This window comes from Hemicordylus capensis, chromosome 6, assembly GCF_027244095.1.
Source record: "Hemicordylus capensis ecotype Gifberg chromosome 6, rHemCap1.1.pri, whole genome shotgun sequence".
In the NCBI taxonomy this organism is placed as follows: domain Eukaryota; kingdom Metazoa; phylum Chordata; class Lepidosauria; order Squamata; family Cordylidae; genus Hemicordylus; species Hemicordylus capensis.
This window is the reverse complement of record NC_069662.1, coordinates 132,977,709-132,992,487: the sequence shown is the minus strand read 5'-3', so window position 1 is coordinate 132,992,487 and position 14,779 is coordinate 132,977,709. Positions and strand designations below refer to the sequence as shown.

The window sequence follows — 14,779 nt, the reverse complement described above, 5'->3', positions numbered from 1 at the left end:
ATTGCTTTCTGTTGAGGTATGTGTTCTGTCACCTGTCATTTCCATGTAGTGGTATATAAGATTGCAGTCTCTTTATTCAGTTTTAGTCAGAATTCCTGTATAGGGTATTAGAGCTCTTTAGGACGTAAACCTCTGAGTTTTCATAGCAGGATATTAATTATATTTATTTTGTTGTCTCCAGTTATGAGACATATATTAATAATGAGATTTTATAGTGGGTTGAAAATCCCTCTAGTGTCATCTGCTGGATGTCTAATTCCTAGGATTTTTTCACATCAAAACTGTTTCATAACTGGAGTCATGATGAGTCATTCTAGGTGGCCACTGGGAATTCTTTTTGCCAACTCAGGATAGAGTTTCAGAATCTGTGTTTTGTAGTGGAAAAACATGCCAAACTTGTTTTTAGGTTTGATAGGTATGCTAATGCTAGTTACTGTGAAATAAAATGCTGTGGAAAACAAAATATAACAATTCATAAAAACATAAAAATAAAATTTTGCTTTTCGAACTTGTACAATTCTCACTACTTTCAAGTTTCTAAAAGGCAAACTTAGGATCTCTCTCTCTCCCTCTCTCATTCATTCTCTCTCTCTCATATTCATACTCTCTCTCTCTGCTAGGTATCGTATTTTCACTCTTCATCCTTTGACTCATAACATTGTTTCATGAAAATATGCCCAGAATACTACTGCCACCACTCGTTTAGACATGTATAGTGTTTTAAGGTTCATGATTATATTATCCAGCAAGTGATATTCTCCGTAGAAATTATTCTGGAACACAAGCATCGGGAATTGAAAATTTTCATTAGGGATAATTCTATTTGATTTGGTTTTTTGTTAATTTTTAAATAAACATCTTTTGGAAACAGGAAAAAAAGCAGTGTAGTGCCACAATCTAATTTGCAGACAAGTTTACTTATTAAGATTCAAAATCTCCAGCTTTTGACTTTTAAGGTTCATTACGTTATTACTTTTCTTTTCTAATAATGTAAAATGGGTTTAGTTGCCAATTATTATTTTGTTAAGTTTTTGCTTTCCCAACAAAAAGATAAACAGTTTTAGGACATCTTTCACAATAGCCTTGATTTCTATTTTGGCTGTATTTTCTAATCTATATCATTTTTCTTGTATGTATAATAATTGCTGGTCTTTCACCATAGTAAATTCAATTCAACAATATCTATATTGGACTAACCTCCATTCTAAGCCAGTAGATCAGCTATTGTATATTTGTAGTTTACAGTAATTTTATCTATTTTAAAAATGTGTACCTTACCTTGCTTTTGAAAAATTCAGTGCAGCTTACATAATGAAAATTGAAACAATATAAATATGCAGCAATATCAAATACAATTTTAAAAAGTTCTGCTGAGCAACAGAAACAGGGAGGGGGAAAACAAAAGCATGAACAACTATTTCAGAAAATGCCAGCTGAGAATCAGGGTTTTTCTAGCTGTCAAAACACTGCAAAGAGAGGGCCAGTTGGACCTCTCGGGGCAAGGAGTTGCATAGGGACGGGCCAGAAACCAAGAAGGTCTTCTTTTTCATTGCTACCCAATGAAAATCAGAAGGAGCAGGAAGAGTAGGTGGGAGTTTATCTACAGCCGTCTTAAACCTTTTCCTGAGATTTCAAAACCTTTCTTGCATGTTTTGACTTCTTTTATTTCCCTCTAAGTGCTTTGAATGGTTCATCTGAATCTTCTTATTTCGTTTCTGCATTCTTTTCCTCTTTCAAAATTGATTTCTTTTAGAAAAAGCTTTGCACTGTTTGTATGGCTGGCAACTTGTTTCTTGCATCTTTTTGCCTTGCATTCAGATGCTTAATTCCTATTATTACTTCATTTTTATTTTTATAAAATCTCAGTCGCTTGTATAATAGCTATTTCATTGTGATTTTGTTGTTTCAACAGCTGTTATTTACCAGGATTCAATATTCTTTTCTTATTCCTTATCGCATGTATTCTTCTAAAAATAGTAGATATGAAATGTTGTTACTTTAAGTAGATTTTCTTATCTCAGCCATATGTTTCATTTAAACCAACCCCACTATATTTTGTTGTACATATGAAGAAGAGCAACTAAGTTCTGCTAGCTAGAGAAAGATTTGTTTATGATATTAGAACAATCAGCATTCTTGGGAACTCTTTTTTGCATCTTACAGCAAATAGGAAATGACACACTTATGCATGGGACTTGGGACATAGAGTGAAACTAACCAGACATTCAAATAGGTGTTCAGATGTAATACTAAATGATGGTGAGTGACCAGGGGAGCCACAGGCTCACATGCTTCCCCTGCCATGCACACACCACAGGAAGCTTTTGTTTTACTGTAAAAACAAAATACACTTCTGTGTTATGTTCAAACTCGGGGAACTGCAATTTAACAAACTGGAGTTAAAACAAACCAAGATATCCAACTTGGATTAAGCCTTGTTTTGATATCCTGGTTTGTTCCAAATCCTAGTTACTTTAAAAATTGCAGCTCCCAGACATCACACACAATTTTGGTTAAAACCTAGCTCTATGCAATGTCTTCAGCCTTTGGAGTGTGCGCACCCCCCCGCCACATTCCCATGCAAGCACATACTTCCTATCTAGGTTAGGATAAACCAAGATTGGTCAGTTCAGATGTTACAACCAAGCTTGGCTTTATCTTACTTGCTTCAGATAACTGAGAACTGAACCCAAGGGCTATAGTGAGTTTCAGATTTTGGATTCTCTTAAACAAGTTGGTTAGGATAAGCTGAAATTGGTCATGAGATCCAAACCAACCAATGTTGGCTTATGCTAATCTAGACAGTATTCTTACACAGGGATGAAAGGAGGAAGCATGCACTTCCAAGGCTGAGGGGATGTCATATGGGACTCAGCTTTAACCAAGGTTCTGCTTGACATCTGAACCAGCCCATAATATGCATAATTGAAGAAGGCCCTGAAAACACATCTTTGTGGTCAGGCTTTTAGTGGAAACGTCTAGTTTTTAAGTTGCTTACTTGTTCTTAATGGTTATGTTTGTGTTGTAAACCACCTCGAGATTAAATTATTGGTGGTATATAACAAATAACATACTTTTGTTCTAAAGTGAAAACAAAATCATTCACTTTCCTCTTATGCATGGGACTTGGATGTGTGCAAGCCTGCAGCTCCCATAGTCTCATTCATGTAGCACTAAATGATGGTTTAACATTACTTTTGAAGCAGGCCATAGTTTTAATGGGGAAAATATATGCCCAGAGTCACTCTATACGTGACTCTATAAGCGGTTTGTTTGTATATCTGGAGACATAATTGAACTGAGGCACTATGAAGAGATTGGATGCTTCAGTCTCACAAGTAGTCCCTTTGAACTTAGCACCTTTGAATTTTGTCCCCTTGAACTTTGAATTTTTTGTTTGTGGAACTTCAAGTTGTAACATTGCTGTAGGCAACATCCAAACTAGTCTTGTGTTCACGAAAATACGTTCTGCTCACACAAGGGAGGAGGAGTATTTTTCACTGATTTCCCCCCACACCCCCATAGTCTCCTGTTCCTACCGACACCACCGGACCCTGTTCTTCAGAATCCTCCAACCTTCCACAACATATTTTCGGGTGGAAGAGAGAATCAATGGAAATGGCCTCTTCCTCCTTATGCAAGTGGGACATTCTTCCAAAAACAGAAGACTAGTCTGAATGCTTTGTAAACTCTGTCCCCTGTGAAAATGATGCTGCCTGTGTAAACTTGTTCTGTAAACAAAATTGTTACAGATTTATCAGATTGAGCTTTTCCAACTTCATATGAAGATAAAATATGTACTTGTATATTGTTGGAGACATGAATACTTGATTAAATAAGTTATTGGCATACATTCTAGAATTTACTGCCTTCATTAACTAATTACATGTGTTTCTTTCTTTGGCCTTTTAGGTGATTGAGGGGAAAAATGAGCACATAAAGGAACTGGAGGCCCAAATAGAATATTTAAAGAGTGACCAAGAACGTGTAAAGGAAAACAATGAGCAGGAAGTAGAACAACTAAATGAAGTTATTGAAAAACTTCAGCAGGAGTTGGCAAATATTGAGCACAAGATACCGCTGGACTCTTCATTGACTCAGGAGGATGCAGATAATTTAAAACACCAGCTTGATGTAGTGTTGACAGAAAAAGAAGTATTGGTGAAGCAAGTAGAAAATAATGTTGTAGAGTTATCCCTTGTAAAGAATGAGCTTGAGGAAACAAAATTAAAAATGAGCAAGTTAAGGAAAGAACTAGATGTATTGAAGGAGGATCATGAAAGAATGGGAGAAAAACATGATGTACCCATGAGGAATGGTGTGGCTGAAGAAGGGGCAAAGATGAATGAAAAAACTCAAAATCTGGTTGCTGCAAATGAGAAGGAAATGAAAATATTAAATGAAATCCCTCTTGGCTATGTGAATGAAAACGCCAAAGATTCCTTCATTAACACAGACACAAAATTGCAGCAGCTGCAAAAAGCTCTTGAGGAAAAAGATTCAGAGCTGATCCAATGTTACAACCATATCAAGGATTTAAAAGAGCAAGCCCAGGCAGAGTCAGAAGAATATAAGCAGAAAATAGTAGAGCTGGAAGAAACACTTAAGCAAAAGGTTGCTGCAGCCCTTGTGAGTCAAGCTCAGCTGAATGTGATTCTGGAGGAAAGGAAGTTTCTCCCTAAAATGCAGGTGGCTTCAGGAGATGCTGAGGAAGTTGTGAAAACTACTTCAACAGAGAAAATAACTAGCACACAGAGAGAAGATGCAAAATCTAGATTATCAGTGTTATTGGAGAAGCTCTCAGAGATGGAGAATCAACTGGCAAGTGCACACAGTGATCTGCAGCTAGAGAAAACAAAAGTGGAAATTGCAGAAAAAGAAGCGAAGGAAAAGGAAGAGAGACTTACTGAATTACGGCAACTACTAGCAGAAGTAGATGAAAAGCACAAGAGAGAGAAAACAAAGAGTTCTAAGCAAGGAAAAGTGCAAACCCTTCAGGTGTGTGAAGCTGCAAAGCATCTGTTTATTTGGAATAGCAGTAGGTTCTTTTTCACCAACTATGTGTGAAATGGGCTTTGCCTCCTGGTGTTAAAATTGCATAGAATCTCTCTGACCCAATAGCCCCACACAGGAGATGGATGGAGCTGGGATCTGGTCTGGTCTGCAATAGTTCTTTAAGACTCCTGTACAATAAGGGATAGAATATCAATTATAAACAAGTCTGTGTGCAGTTGGTTTGCTATGAAGAATTTTTTAGTTGGCTCCAGAAGATTTTTTCTAATCTTCTCCACACGTAAGCAGGGCAGCAGCACCCTCTCCTCAGGCTACCTCCGTAATTTCTGAAAGGTCATCTAAATGATTGTGGTGTTGGGGTGTGTGTGTTTTTTTTAAGGTCAGGTTCCAAAAGGCTATCTGCTGAACTTCTAGGTCTCCTTCTGAACCACAATTCCTGTACGCCTGAAAGGCTGCAGCTGAAAATCCGTTGACTTTCTGGTGCAGCTTCTTATGCAGCACAAAACTTTGCCATTGGAATGGAGTTTATATCACTAGCCCATCTCATGCAACTTTGGGAGGAGTTAATGTAGCACGTAAACCAATGTTCCCTCTAACAGGGATTCCCAGATGTTGTTGACTACAACTCCGAGAATCCCCAGCTGCAATGGCTTTTGCTTGGGGATTATGGGAGTTGTAGTCAACAACATCTGGGAATCCCCGTTAGAGGGAACACTGATGTAGACTGCCACCAGCTCTTTAGTTTTCAGCAGGAAGGATGTATTAACTAGATCAGTCATTACTTTTAGACAGCAGCAGAAGTTGGACCTTGTGGTACTAGTTGCAAATAGCAGTTTCATCTGTGCTGCTGTTTGTCTTGGATTCAGAGAGATTCTATGCCTTGAGCCGGGGGTTGGACTAGAAGACGTCCAAGATCTCTTCCAACTCTAAAATTCTGCTTTTCTCCACGATCATGTTATCAACATTGGAAGGACTGCATTAAACTAGAATAATTCTAAAGCATTAAACTTGAGGTTGAAATGAATGAAGATCATAAACTTTTATCAAATTCTACGCGTCATTAAACTGCATCCTTATGAAGTTCCATGCTTCTTTCACTAGATATTTTTCCCAGCCATTTATCTTTCAGAGTACTGTCAAGCTATATTCCTTCCCTGCAGCACTCTTATGAACTCCTGTGTTCTAGGCTGCAATAGCCAGTTAACCTCAGAATCCCGCCATGTGAGTTGCATACACTAATGCAGCCTAGGTGAACTGCTCTAAGCTTTATCGAACTAAAATGTTCTTTATGCGAGGCAGCATGCTGCCAGGTCATAATCACTAAGTAATACCACATAACTTCTTGTTGCGTTGCATTTCTTAGTGATTATTTATATAGTGGTATATAAATATTTATATAGAAACTACATAGTAGTATAAGTGGGCTTATATTCACATAAGGCTTTTTTTTGTTTTTGGTATTGACATGTGGACAGCTCAGTGGAATTATCAACTAGGTGTGCAGCACCTGTGAAAAAGACAGATTTCATTGTAGCGTTCATTAGAAAGAGGATAGAAAATACCCACTAATATTATAATGCCACTATACAGATCCATAGTGTGGCCATATTTGGAATACTAACATAATGTGCAAAGCAACACCGGTGTTGCTCATCAATCTGCACTGTTGCGCACATGACGGACAGCCTCGGCAGTGGTGTACAAATAGACAGTTGCGCAGCTACTTAAAGTCGTGCACCTGCAGTTGTGCAGTGCCACTTATCTTGGTTCCAATGGACATAGCTCTGCGCAACTGCAAGTACGCAGTTTTAAGTAGTTGTGCAGCTGTTGGCTTGCACAGTGCCGATGGGGCTACCTGTCAGTGTAGCAGTGCTGGCTGATGAGCACACCTGGTATTGCACTGCACATCATGTTGTTCATTGTGTACAGTTCTGTCACTGCATCTCAAAAAGAGTATTAAAGCACTGGAAAAGATGCAGAAGAGGGTAGCCAAAATGATCAGGGGGCTAGATCATTTGGGGCTTTTAAATTTAGGAATAAGGTGACTAAGGAGGAGACATGATGAGGAGAGCTGGTCTTGTGGTAGCAAGCATGACTTGTCCCCTTAGCTAAGCAGCATCTGCCCTGGTTGCATATGAATGGGAGACTAGATATGTGAGCACTGTAAGATGTTCCCCTTAGAGCATAGAGCCGCTCTAGGAAGAGCATCTAGGTTCCAAGTTCCCTCTCTGGCTTCTCCAAGATAGGACTGAGAGAGATTCCTGCCTGCAACCTTGGAGAAGCCACTGCCAGTCTGTGTAGACAATTCTGAGCTAGATGGACCTATAGTCTGACTTATGAAATGTATTTATGGTGTGAAAAGAGTGAATAGAGTATTTTTCTTCTTCTCTCATAATATTATGTTGCCCAGCCCACCTGGCTTGGTGACACCCCTGTGCATCTGTGATTTAATATAGGTTTTACATAATATGAAACTTGGGATAATCCAATGAAACTGGCAGGAGACAAAAAGAAGGACTTCCTCACACCGTGCATAATGAGTCTGTGCAATTCGTTGTCACAGGAGGTGGCAGTGGCCACTAGCTTGGAAGACTTTAAAAGGGAATCGGACAAATTAATGGAGAACAAGGCTATTAATGGCTGGTCTTACTGGCCATCAGTTGCCTCCAGGCTCACAGAGGCAGTATGCAGGGGAGCACCAACAGGAGAGATATTATCATCTCTTGTTTGTAGGCTTTCTAGAAGCATCTGGTGGGCCACTGTGGGAATGCTGGACTAGGTAGTTCTTGGACCTGATCCAGCAAGGCTTTTCTTATGCTCTTATGTTCTTATAGATGGGCACAGAACTGCAGGAAAACGAAGAAAGAAAGATACTGACTGCTGATCCTGAACTAGAGAGAGTCAAAGCTGAGGCTGCCGCCGCCAAGGAAGAGCTTAATAATTACAGAGAAAAAGCAGAGAAATTTAAAGAGGAGTTAATGGTAAGAACTAAGTCTTGCTGTACCTCTTCCATGTTGCATTGAGAATTGCTTGCATTTTCATTAATGTATTATGTGATGGGAGTAGTAAGACTCATAGTTGATAATCACTGTTGTAACCTGGTTGGAGTTCATAGTATTCTGCTCACTTAATTTCATCATCAATCTAGTTCTGATATTTCAGAAGTTCAATATAATTTGCAATGAGTTATGTTGTGTGATTTGGCACTATTTGAGATCTGCAGCTTACAATATCATTCAGGCATTTGCTGAAAAGGAGGAAATTGTGTTGATGTAATTAAATCTTAATGTAATGTATAGTTTGACGCTTTAAGTCCATCATATGGGCTTTGGATCTCCTTCTGCTTCCCGCCCCCCCCCCCCGCCCCAATTTGACTGTTTCAACTATTTGGGAATAGTTGAGAGTGAATTTACACCCAGCAGTGTGTTAAGACATGGCACACAGATGGAACTGAATGGCAGAAAGTGGCCAGCATTAGTTGAAATCCATTCTTAAGTCGTACGTAGTAAGTAACAGTATATTCTGAAGGGATAAAATCTATTCCAGGAAATTTAGTTGTCGGGTAACAATCTGACTTAGGTCAAAGTGTGACCAGCTGCCAAAATTGGAAATAGGGCAATAGTCCACAGAAACAGCTTAGCAGACTGTATGTGGTCCAGTGATTATTGCTATTTAATAAAGCTCTAAATCTTTAAAGTGTTGTCCACTTGCTACTTTGAAATTGTATCTGAAGGACCCATAATTCTAGTTCTTTACTATTTATAGGTAAAAGAAACAAGCATGCTTCATCTTCAAGAAGAACTAAGACGAATCAAGGATAAGCTAGCTCAGGCGGAAGAAAAACTTGCACAATATGTGAGGAAGGAAAATAGCATTAACAAATTGGAGAGGGGATGTACCAAAGACCCTACTATCAGCAGAACAAACACATCATGTCAGACAGATAAAGCACTGCACATCAATAGCTGCAACCAAACTTCCCAACTCCTTGTCAGAAATGAAGCAGTCCAAATAGATTTACAGAATGGGTGTTCTTCAGAGGAAGTGGCAGAAATCATAAGAAAATTCAGTGAAAAAATTGACCAAATGCAAGAACTACATGCTGCTGAAATAATAGACATGGAGACACGGCATATCTCGGAATCGGAAGCCTTAAAGAGGGAGCGGATTATTGCAGTGCAGGAATTAACTGAAGAATGTAACACTTTGAAGGACATCATAGAAGCCCTGAGAGATAAAGAGGTGTGTACTACATCACAGCACAGGGAGGAGAGCTCATCTTGTGGTAGCAAGCATGAATTGTCCTTTTGCTAAGCAGAGTCCACCCTGGTTTGCATTTGAATGGGGGACATGTGTAATCACTGTAAGATATTCCCTTCAGGGGATGGGGCCACTCTGGGTAGAGCATCTGCATGCAGAATATTCCAGGCTCCCTCCCTGGCATCTCCAAGATAGGGCTGAGACTCCTGCCTGCATCCTTGGAGAAGCTGCTGCCAGTCTGTGTAGACAACACTGAGCTAGATGGATCAATGATCTGACTGTAGAAGGCAGATTCCTATGTTCCATAATTTACTATTAACATTTCTTCATGGGCTCCCTACAACACCCATTAAGTTTGCCATGAAGCCACTGCAACAGTCAGAGCAGCATGGAGTCTATAGGACAAAGTCCGGATTGGAGGATCAGGACTTACAATTGGGGAAAGCCAGGGTTTAATGAAAGAATGCAAAGCCTTCATGCTAAGGGCTTGCATATTCCTTTTGTAGCACTTATTAGAAAGTATTTTATTGTATTTTAACAGGAATACAATAGCTTGTATTCTGAACTTTTCAATGTTATCTTTTCGTTCTTTAGGGGATTCCTGGTGTAACACAGACTGCATCTTCTAATGCCAGAGATGGAGGTTCTAGTGGTAAGAGAATGTTCCAAAGAACAGTTCACTTGATTTCTAAAATGATTTGTTAATGCTGTAAGTGGGAAAATAATGTATGTTTCCATATAGCTTAACATCACCAGTGTTAGACGTTTGCTTAAAAGTTCCAGAGATTTCAATGGATAGACTTGACACTGCAGCTAAGAGAAGCATATGGTACTCTTATGGAGTATGATGGGGCAACATAAAATATCAGCGTGCTAAAATACTTCAGTATTTGTGACACTGAAGTACATTATTTATTAAAATAGGAATATAAGAACCCCACAGCTGGATGAGAATGAGGGTCCATCTAGTCTTGCATCTTGAACCCTGCACGACCAAGCTGGACATGGAGGCCACAGGCCTTTCCTCTATGTCCCCATCATCTGAGATTCAGAGGTATAGTAACTCTGAACCTAGAGGCTCCACTTAACTGTCATGGCTAATGGGCATTGCTAGATCTATCCTCCATGAATTTGTCTAATCCTTTTAAAAAAGTAATTTGAACCTCTGGCCATTGCCATATCTTCTGACCGTAAATTTGTAAGTTACTGATCTTAGTGGTATCCTTCACAACATGGGCTTTGTGCCTATGCAGTAGTCCCTGTGGAAGGATTTTTCACTCCTCATAGCACTCTGAAGCCCCATCCTTCGTTCAGTTTCCTTGGTGGCAGAGTGCTTCCTGGCTCAGTTCCTTCTCAGCTGCCATTGTGGATGCATCCCTCAGGATTTACTTGTTGTGCTCCGTTCTGGAAGGATAAAAAATTACGGTTTGCTATTATTCCATGTGACCTTTATTTTTCCTCTGACTATTCTTTGCCTTGTGTCCTGGCCTTGTCTCTATGGACTCTAAAAAGACTTTTAAACGCTGTTGCTCTTGCCGCGGGACTCTCCCCTCTTCAGACAGGCGTGACCTCTGCCTACTTTGCCTAAGGGAAGACCACAACTCACGCACCTGCAAAATTTGTATATTGTTTTTGAAACAAACTTAGAAGAGCAGGGAATTGTGTTTGAGAGCAGCCCTTTATGAACAAGCTTTATGCCCACCAACCCCAATGCCACGATCACCTCTATCATCAACATCTATTGATGCTATCGAAGTCGGGCTCAACTTCGAAAACCACCTTGGGTGTTTCTGATCAAGCCACCTTCAAAAAACCCAAATACATTTCTTTTTTATTTATTAATTATTATTACTATTATTGATTTTTATTTTTTTATCTACAATATAAACAGAGAAACATAAGAAAAATAGAAAATAGAAAAGAAAAGGAAAAAAGAAACTAATCAAACAAAGCAATTATAAAGATTCTCATTACAATCTGTATACATCTGCCTGAATTCTTTCCACCACCATCTTTCTCCCCACCGCCTTCTCCACTCTGAAGATAAATGGCTGCAGAACTAAAAAATTAACAGTAAGAACAATAACAACATTGGTACACCTGCTATCTACACAGAGCAATTTACATTAAATTTCTCTACAAATAGAAACCGAATCTTGTATTAGGAACCAAACCCTGTGATATGTTATATTGAATAAATGGCTCCCATATCTGAGAAGAAAATTCTTCAGATTTGCCAAGGGAGCAGGCATTCCAGATACATTTCAAACAGTGGCCACCACAAGCACCATAAGAAACAAAAATGCCTGGAAGAAGATTCTATATCAATGTCCAAAAGCTGAAATACTTCGTCCTTATCGTCGGCATTTACATTGACAGCCATGGATTTGGGCACCACAGTATGTTCTACTCCTCTGGCAATAAAAACCCATCAACCTACTGTATCGTTCTCGGTCTGACCACTGTCACTGACACTGATGCTTCCATCAACCTTGACATCGAGCCACACTCAACCTTCAACTCCTGGGGACTGTTGCCCATCTACTTCGTTGACACCGTCCCCATTGGTTGTTCAGATTGTTCATTCTCACTCTTTTTCTTCTTTTGAGATTATTGAGCCACTTTCTACTCTTTGGGCCTCAGCTTCTCAGTTCTCAGCGCTGCTGTCAATCCCAGTCTTGGAGCTGTCGGCCCTGCCTATGCTTCCCTACAGGGTCCTCGACATCACCGTTGTTGACGCCTCCATCGCTCTCTGCTGACCACACATCACCGAGGGACCTGCCTGTTCAACTGTCATTTCCTTCATCTACGGTATTCGGATCTCACTTCCCATCGACACCATTGGTGTAGAAGGATTTTCCTCTCTGCAGCATTAAGTCTTTATTGAGATCCCCAGCGCAACCACCTGAATCAATATCTAGGAGCTTTTCTCTCCATGGCCTCATCATAGATGATGATTCTAGCTCAGGTGCTTTGCAGATCCCTAAAACACCTTCTGCTTCCCTGGCTCGAGCAACTCCCAACTTATTTGCCAAATCCATCATGGAAGGAAAGATTCAATTTCTCGCCCTGCTACTCTTCCCAGTGCTTATCCACTCTGCTAAGTCAGTGTGGGAAGCTCCATCTTCCTCCTCCTCCTACTTTCCAGCTTCTAGAGCATTTCTGCCAGATCCAGGAGAATTAATGCAAATTTCTCTTCAAGTATCCCCCACCGAAATCCCTAGTTATAGATTGTGCAATGAGCAGTAAAACAGGCCAGAAGCATTCTGCTCCTGTCGATAAAGAGGGCAGAAAGTTGGACTCTGTCAGCCAGATGTTCTGTTCTTCTTCATCTCTGGCTATGAAAATAGTTAACTATATGGCCTGCATGGCCAAGTTCCACTATCCCATCCTGGGTGGGTTTCAAAGATGACCTCAAGGACTTCCCTGACTCTGTCTGAAACAGATTCAAATACATGCTGGCTAAGTCTGCAGACATAATGCACCAGAATCTTAGCACTGCAAAACACCTTATGGAAACTGAATCTAGAACATTGGCTAGTGCCACTTCCTTACGGCAACATGCATGACTCTGTCGTTCTTCCTTTAAACAAGACATGTGAGACAAAATTGAAGACCTCTCCCCTTCTATGGGGACCATCTATTTAGTTCTCAAATGGATGAGACTATACAACGAATGAAAAATCAAAATTTATTGCAGAAACCTTCCCTTCCTCTCCTACGCAGCAATATCAGACTCAGAGGTTTAGAAAGTTTGACAGACCACATTACCAATAAGGCTGTTCTGGCCACAGACACTCCAGAAGTCTATCCAAAATACGCAAAAATGTTTGTTCCCACAAAGGCAATGTCCTCAACAAAGGACATCTACCAAAGACCAATCCAAGCAGAGTCTTTTACTTCCCAGTTCCCCTGCCTGTCGATATCTCTGGTCCCATAGATCTCACCCCCTTTCTCCCCACCTGGCATCTTACTACTTCCAACACCTGGGTACTAGGCATTACCTTCACTGGCTACGCCATACACAACACACACACCTCTTTCCTTGGAATAAAACACAATCTGTCAACACCTACACTGTTAACAGAAGTCCAGGAACTGTTATCCAAACGGGCGATAAAGCCACTTTTGAAGAAGAACCAATGGGCAGAGTTTTATTCCAGGTAGTTGCAAAAAGAGACAGCAGTCTCCAACCTATACTGGATCTTCGTCTCCTCAACAAATTCATTCACATGAAAAAAAAATTTGAATGCTCACTCTACAACGGCTCCTCCATCTCAGAGGAGGCATGGCTTGCCACACCAGATCTCAAAGATGCCTACTTTCATGTAAAGATTCACCTGAGACAGAAGAAATACCTGCAGTTCACCATGGGGGATCATGTTTACCAGTATGTGGTCCTCCCCTTCAGACTCTCCACTGCCCCACATATACAAAATATATGAGTGCCATCATTGCCCACCTTAGGATGAAGGCCCTCTCAGCCTTTGCCTATCTAGATGGTTGATTGGTCACCTCTCCAGACAAAGCACTGCTCCTAAGCACATCCAAACAGTGCTCTCCTAAAGAATCTGGGCATATAGGTAAACTGGGGGGGAAATCCTCCCTGGTTCCCCAGATTTTTCGAACTTACATAGGTGCCATCTTGGACACAACTGCAAAGGGAGCCTTTCTGCTAGAGAAAGGATGGCACTCCATTATATGTTTGATCCAATCCTTCAGGACCAGTCCCACCCAGGGGGTGCAGTCCATCCAACACCTCTTGGGCCTGATGGCTTCTTGCACCACGAATATTCATTATACCAGACTGTATATGCGATGACTCCAGTTGTGGTTCCTTTCAAAATTCAGGCCACATGTGAACAGCCAGTGGCTACAACTTCTGTTACCACAGACAATTCTGGACTCCCTGCTCTGGTGAACTCTTCCAGAGAATCTAACAGCAGGCATACTGTTTCAGCCTCCTATTCCCTCAGTGACTGTCACAACAGGTGCCTATACTTGGAGAACTCTTGGCTGTTCTCTTAAGTCATTCCTACCGATCCTGAGTGGCAAAACGGTCCTGCTGGACAACACAACCACCATTCCTTACATCAACCATCAAAGCAGTACAATTTCCAGATCACTCTGCAACCTTTCCACTCAACTTTGGGATTGGTCAATAAACCATCACATCTACCCAATAGCTCTTCACATAAAGGGTGCTGACAATGTCTTGGCAGACAATCTTAGCAGGGAAATAGATCTGTCCTGCCAACATGTATGGGAAGTCAACCACGACATCCTCTCCAGTCTCTTCCCATGCTAGGGGACTCCCCAGGTGGACCTCTTTGCAACTCAGCACAACGGGAAATGTGCCCTCTTCTGCTCCAGGGCAACAATGGGCAAGGACTCTCTGGGAGATGCCTTTTCTCTACTACCTCTTCCCGCCCTTTCCTCTCCTGTCATATATCCTCTGCAAAATCTTACAATACAAAACCAAATGCATAATACTCACACCATGGTG

General features: G+C 40.7%; 1 protein-coding gene across 12 annotated transcripts in view; it reads left to right on the top strand.

Moving 5' to 3' along the window:
• Window positions 1–14,779, top strand: part of AKAP9 (A-kinase anchoring protein 9) — a 164,714-nt gene that overhangs the window by 126,723 nt on the left and 23,212 nt on the right. For all 12 annotated transcript variants that reach the window (XR_008310385.1, XM_053265330.1, XM_053265325.1 and 9 more), the window contains 4 exons: window positions 3,913–4,998; window positions 7,848–7,994; window positions 8,779–9,255; window positions 9,868–9,925. Coding sequence is in view for 11 of the 12 variants with exons in the window: in XM_053265330.1 (XP_053121305.1) it covers window positions 3,913–4,998; window positions 7,848–7,994; window positions 8,779–9,255; window positions 9,868–9,925 (1,768 nt within the window). In the remaining variant the exon portion in view is untranslated. The remainder of the gene's footprint in view (window positions 1–3,912; window positions 4,999–7,847; window positions 7,995–8,778; window positions 9,256–9,867; window positions 9,926–14,779) is intronic.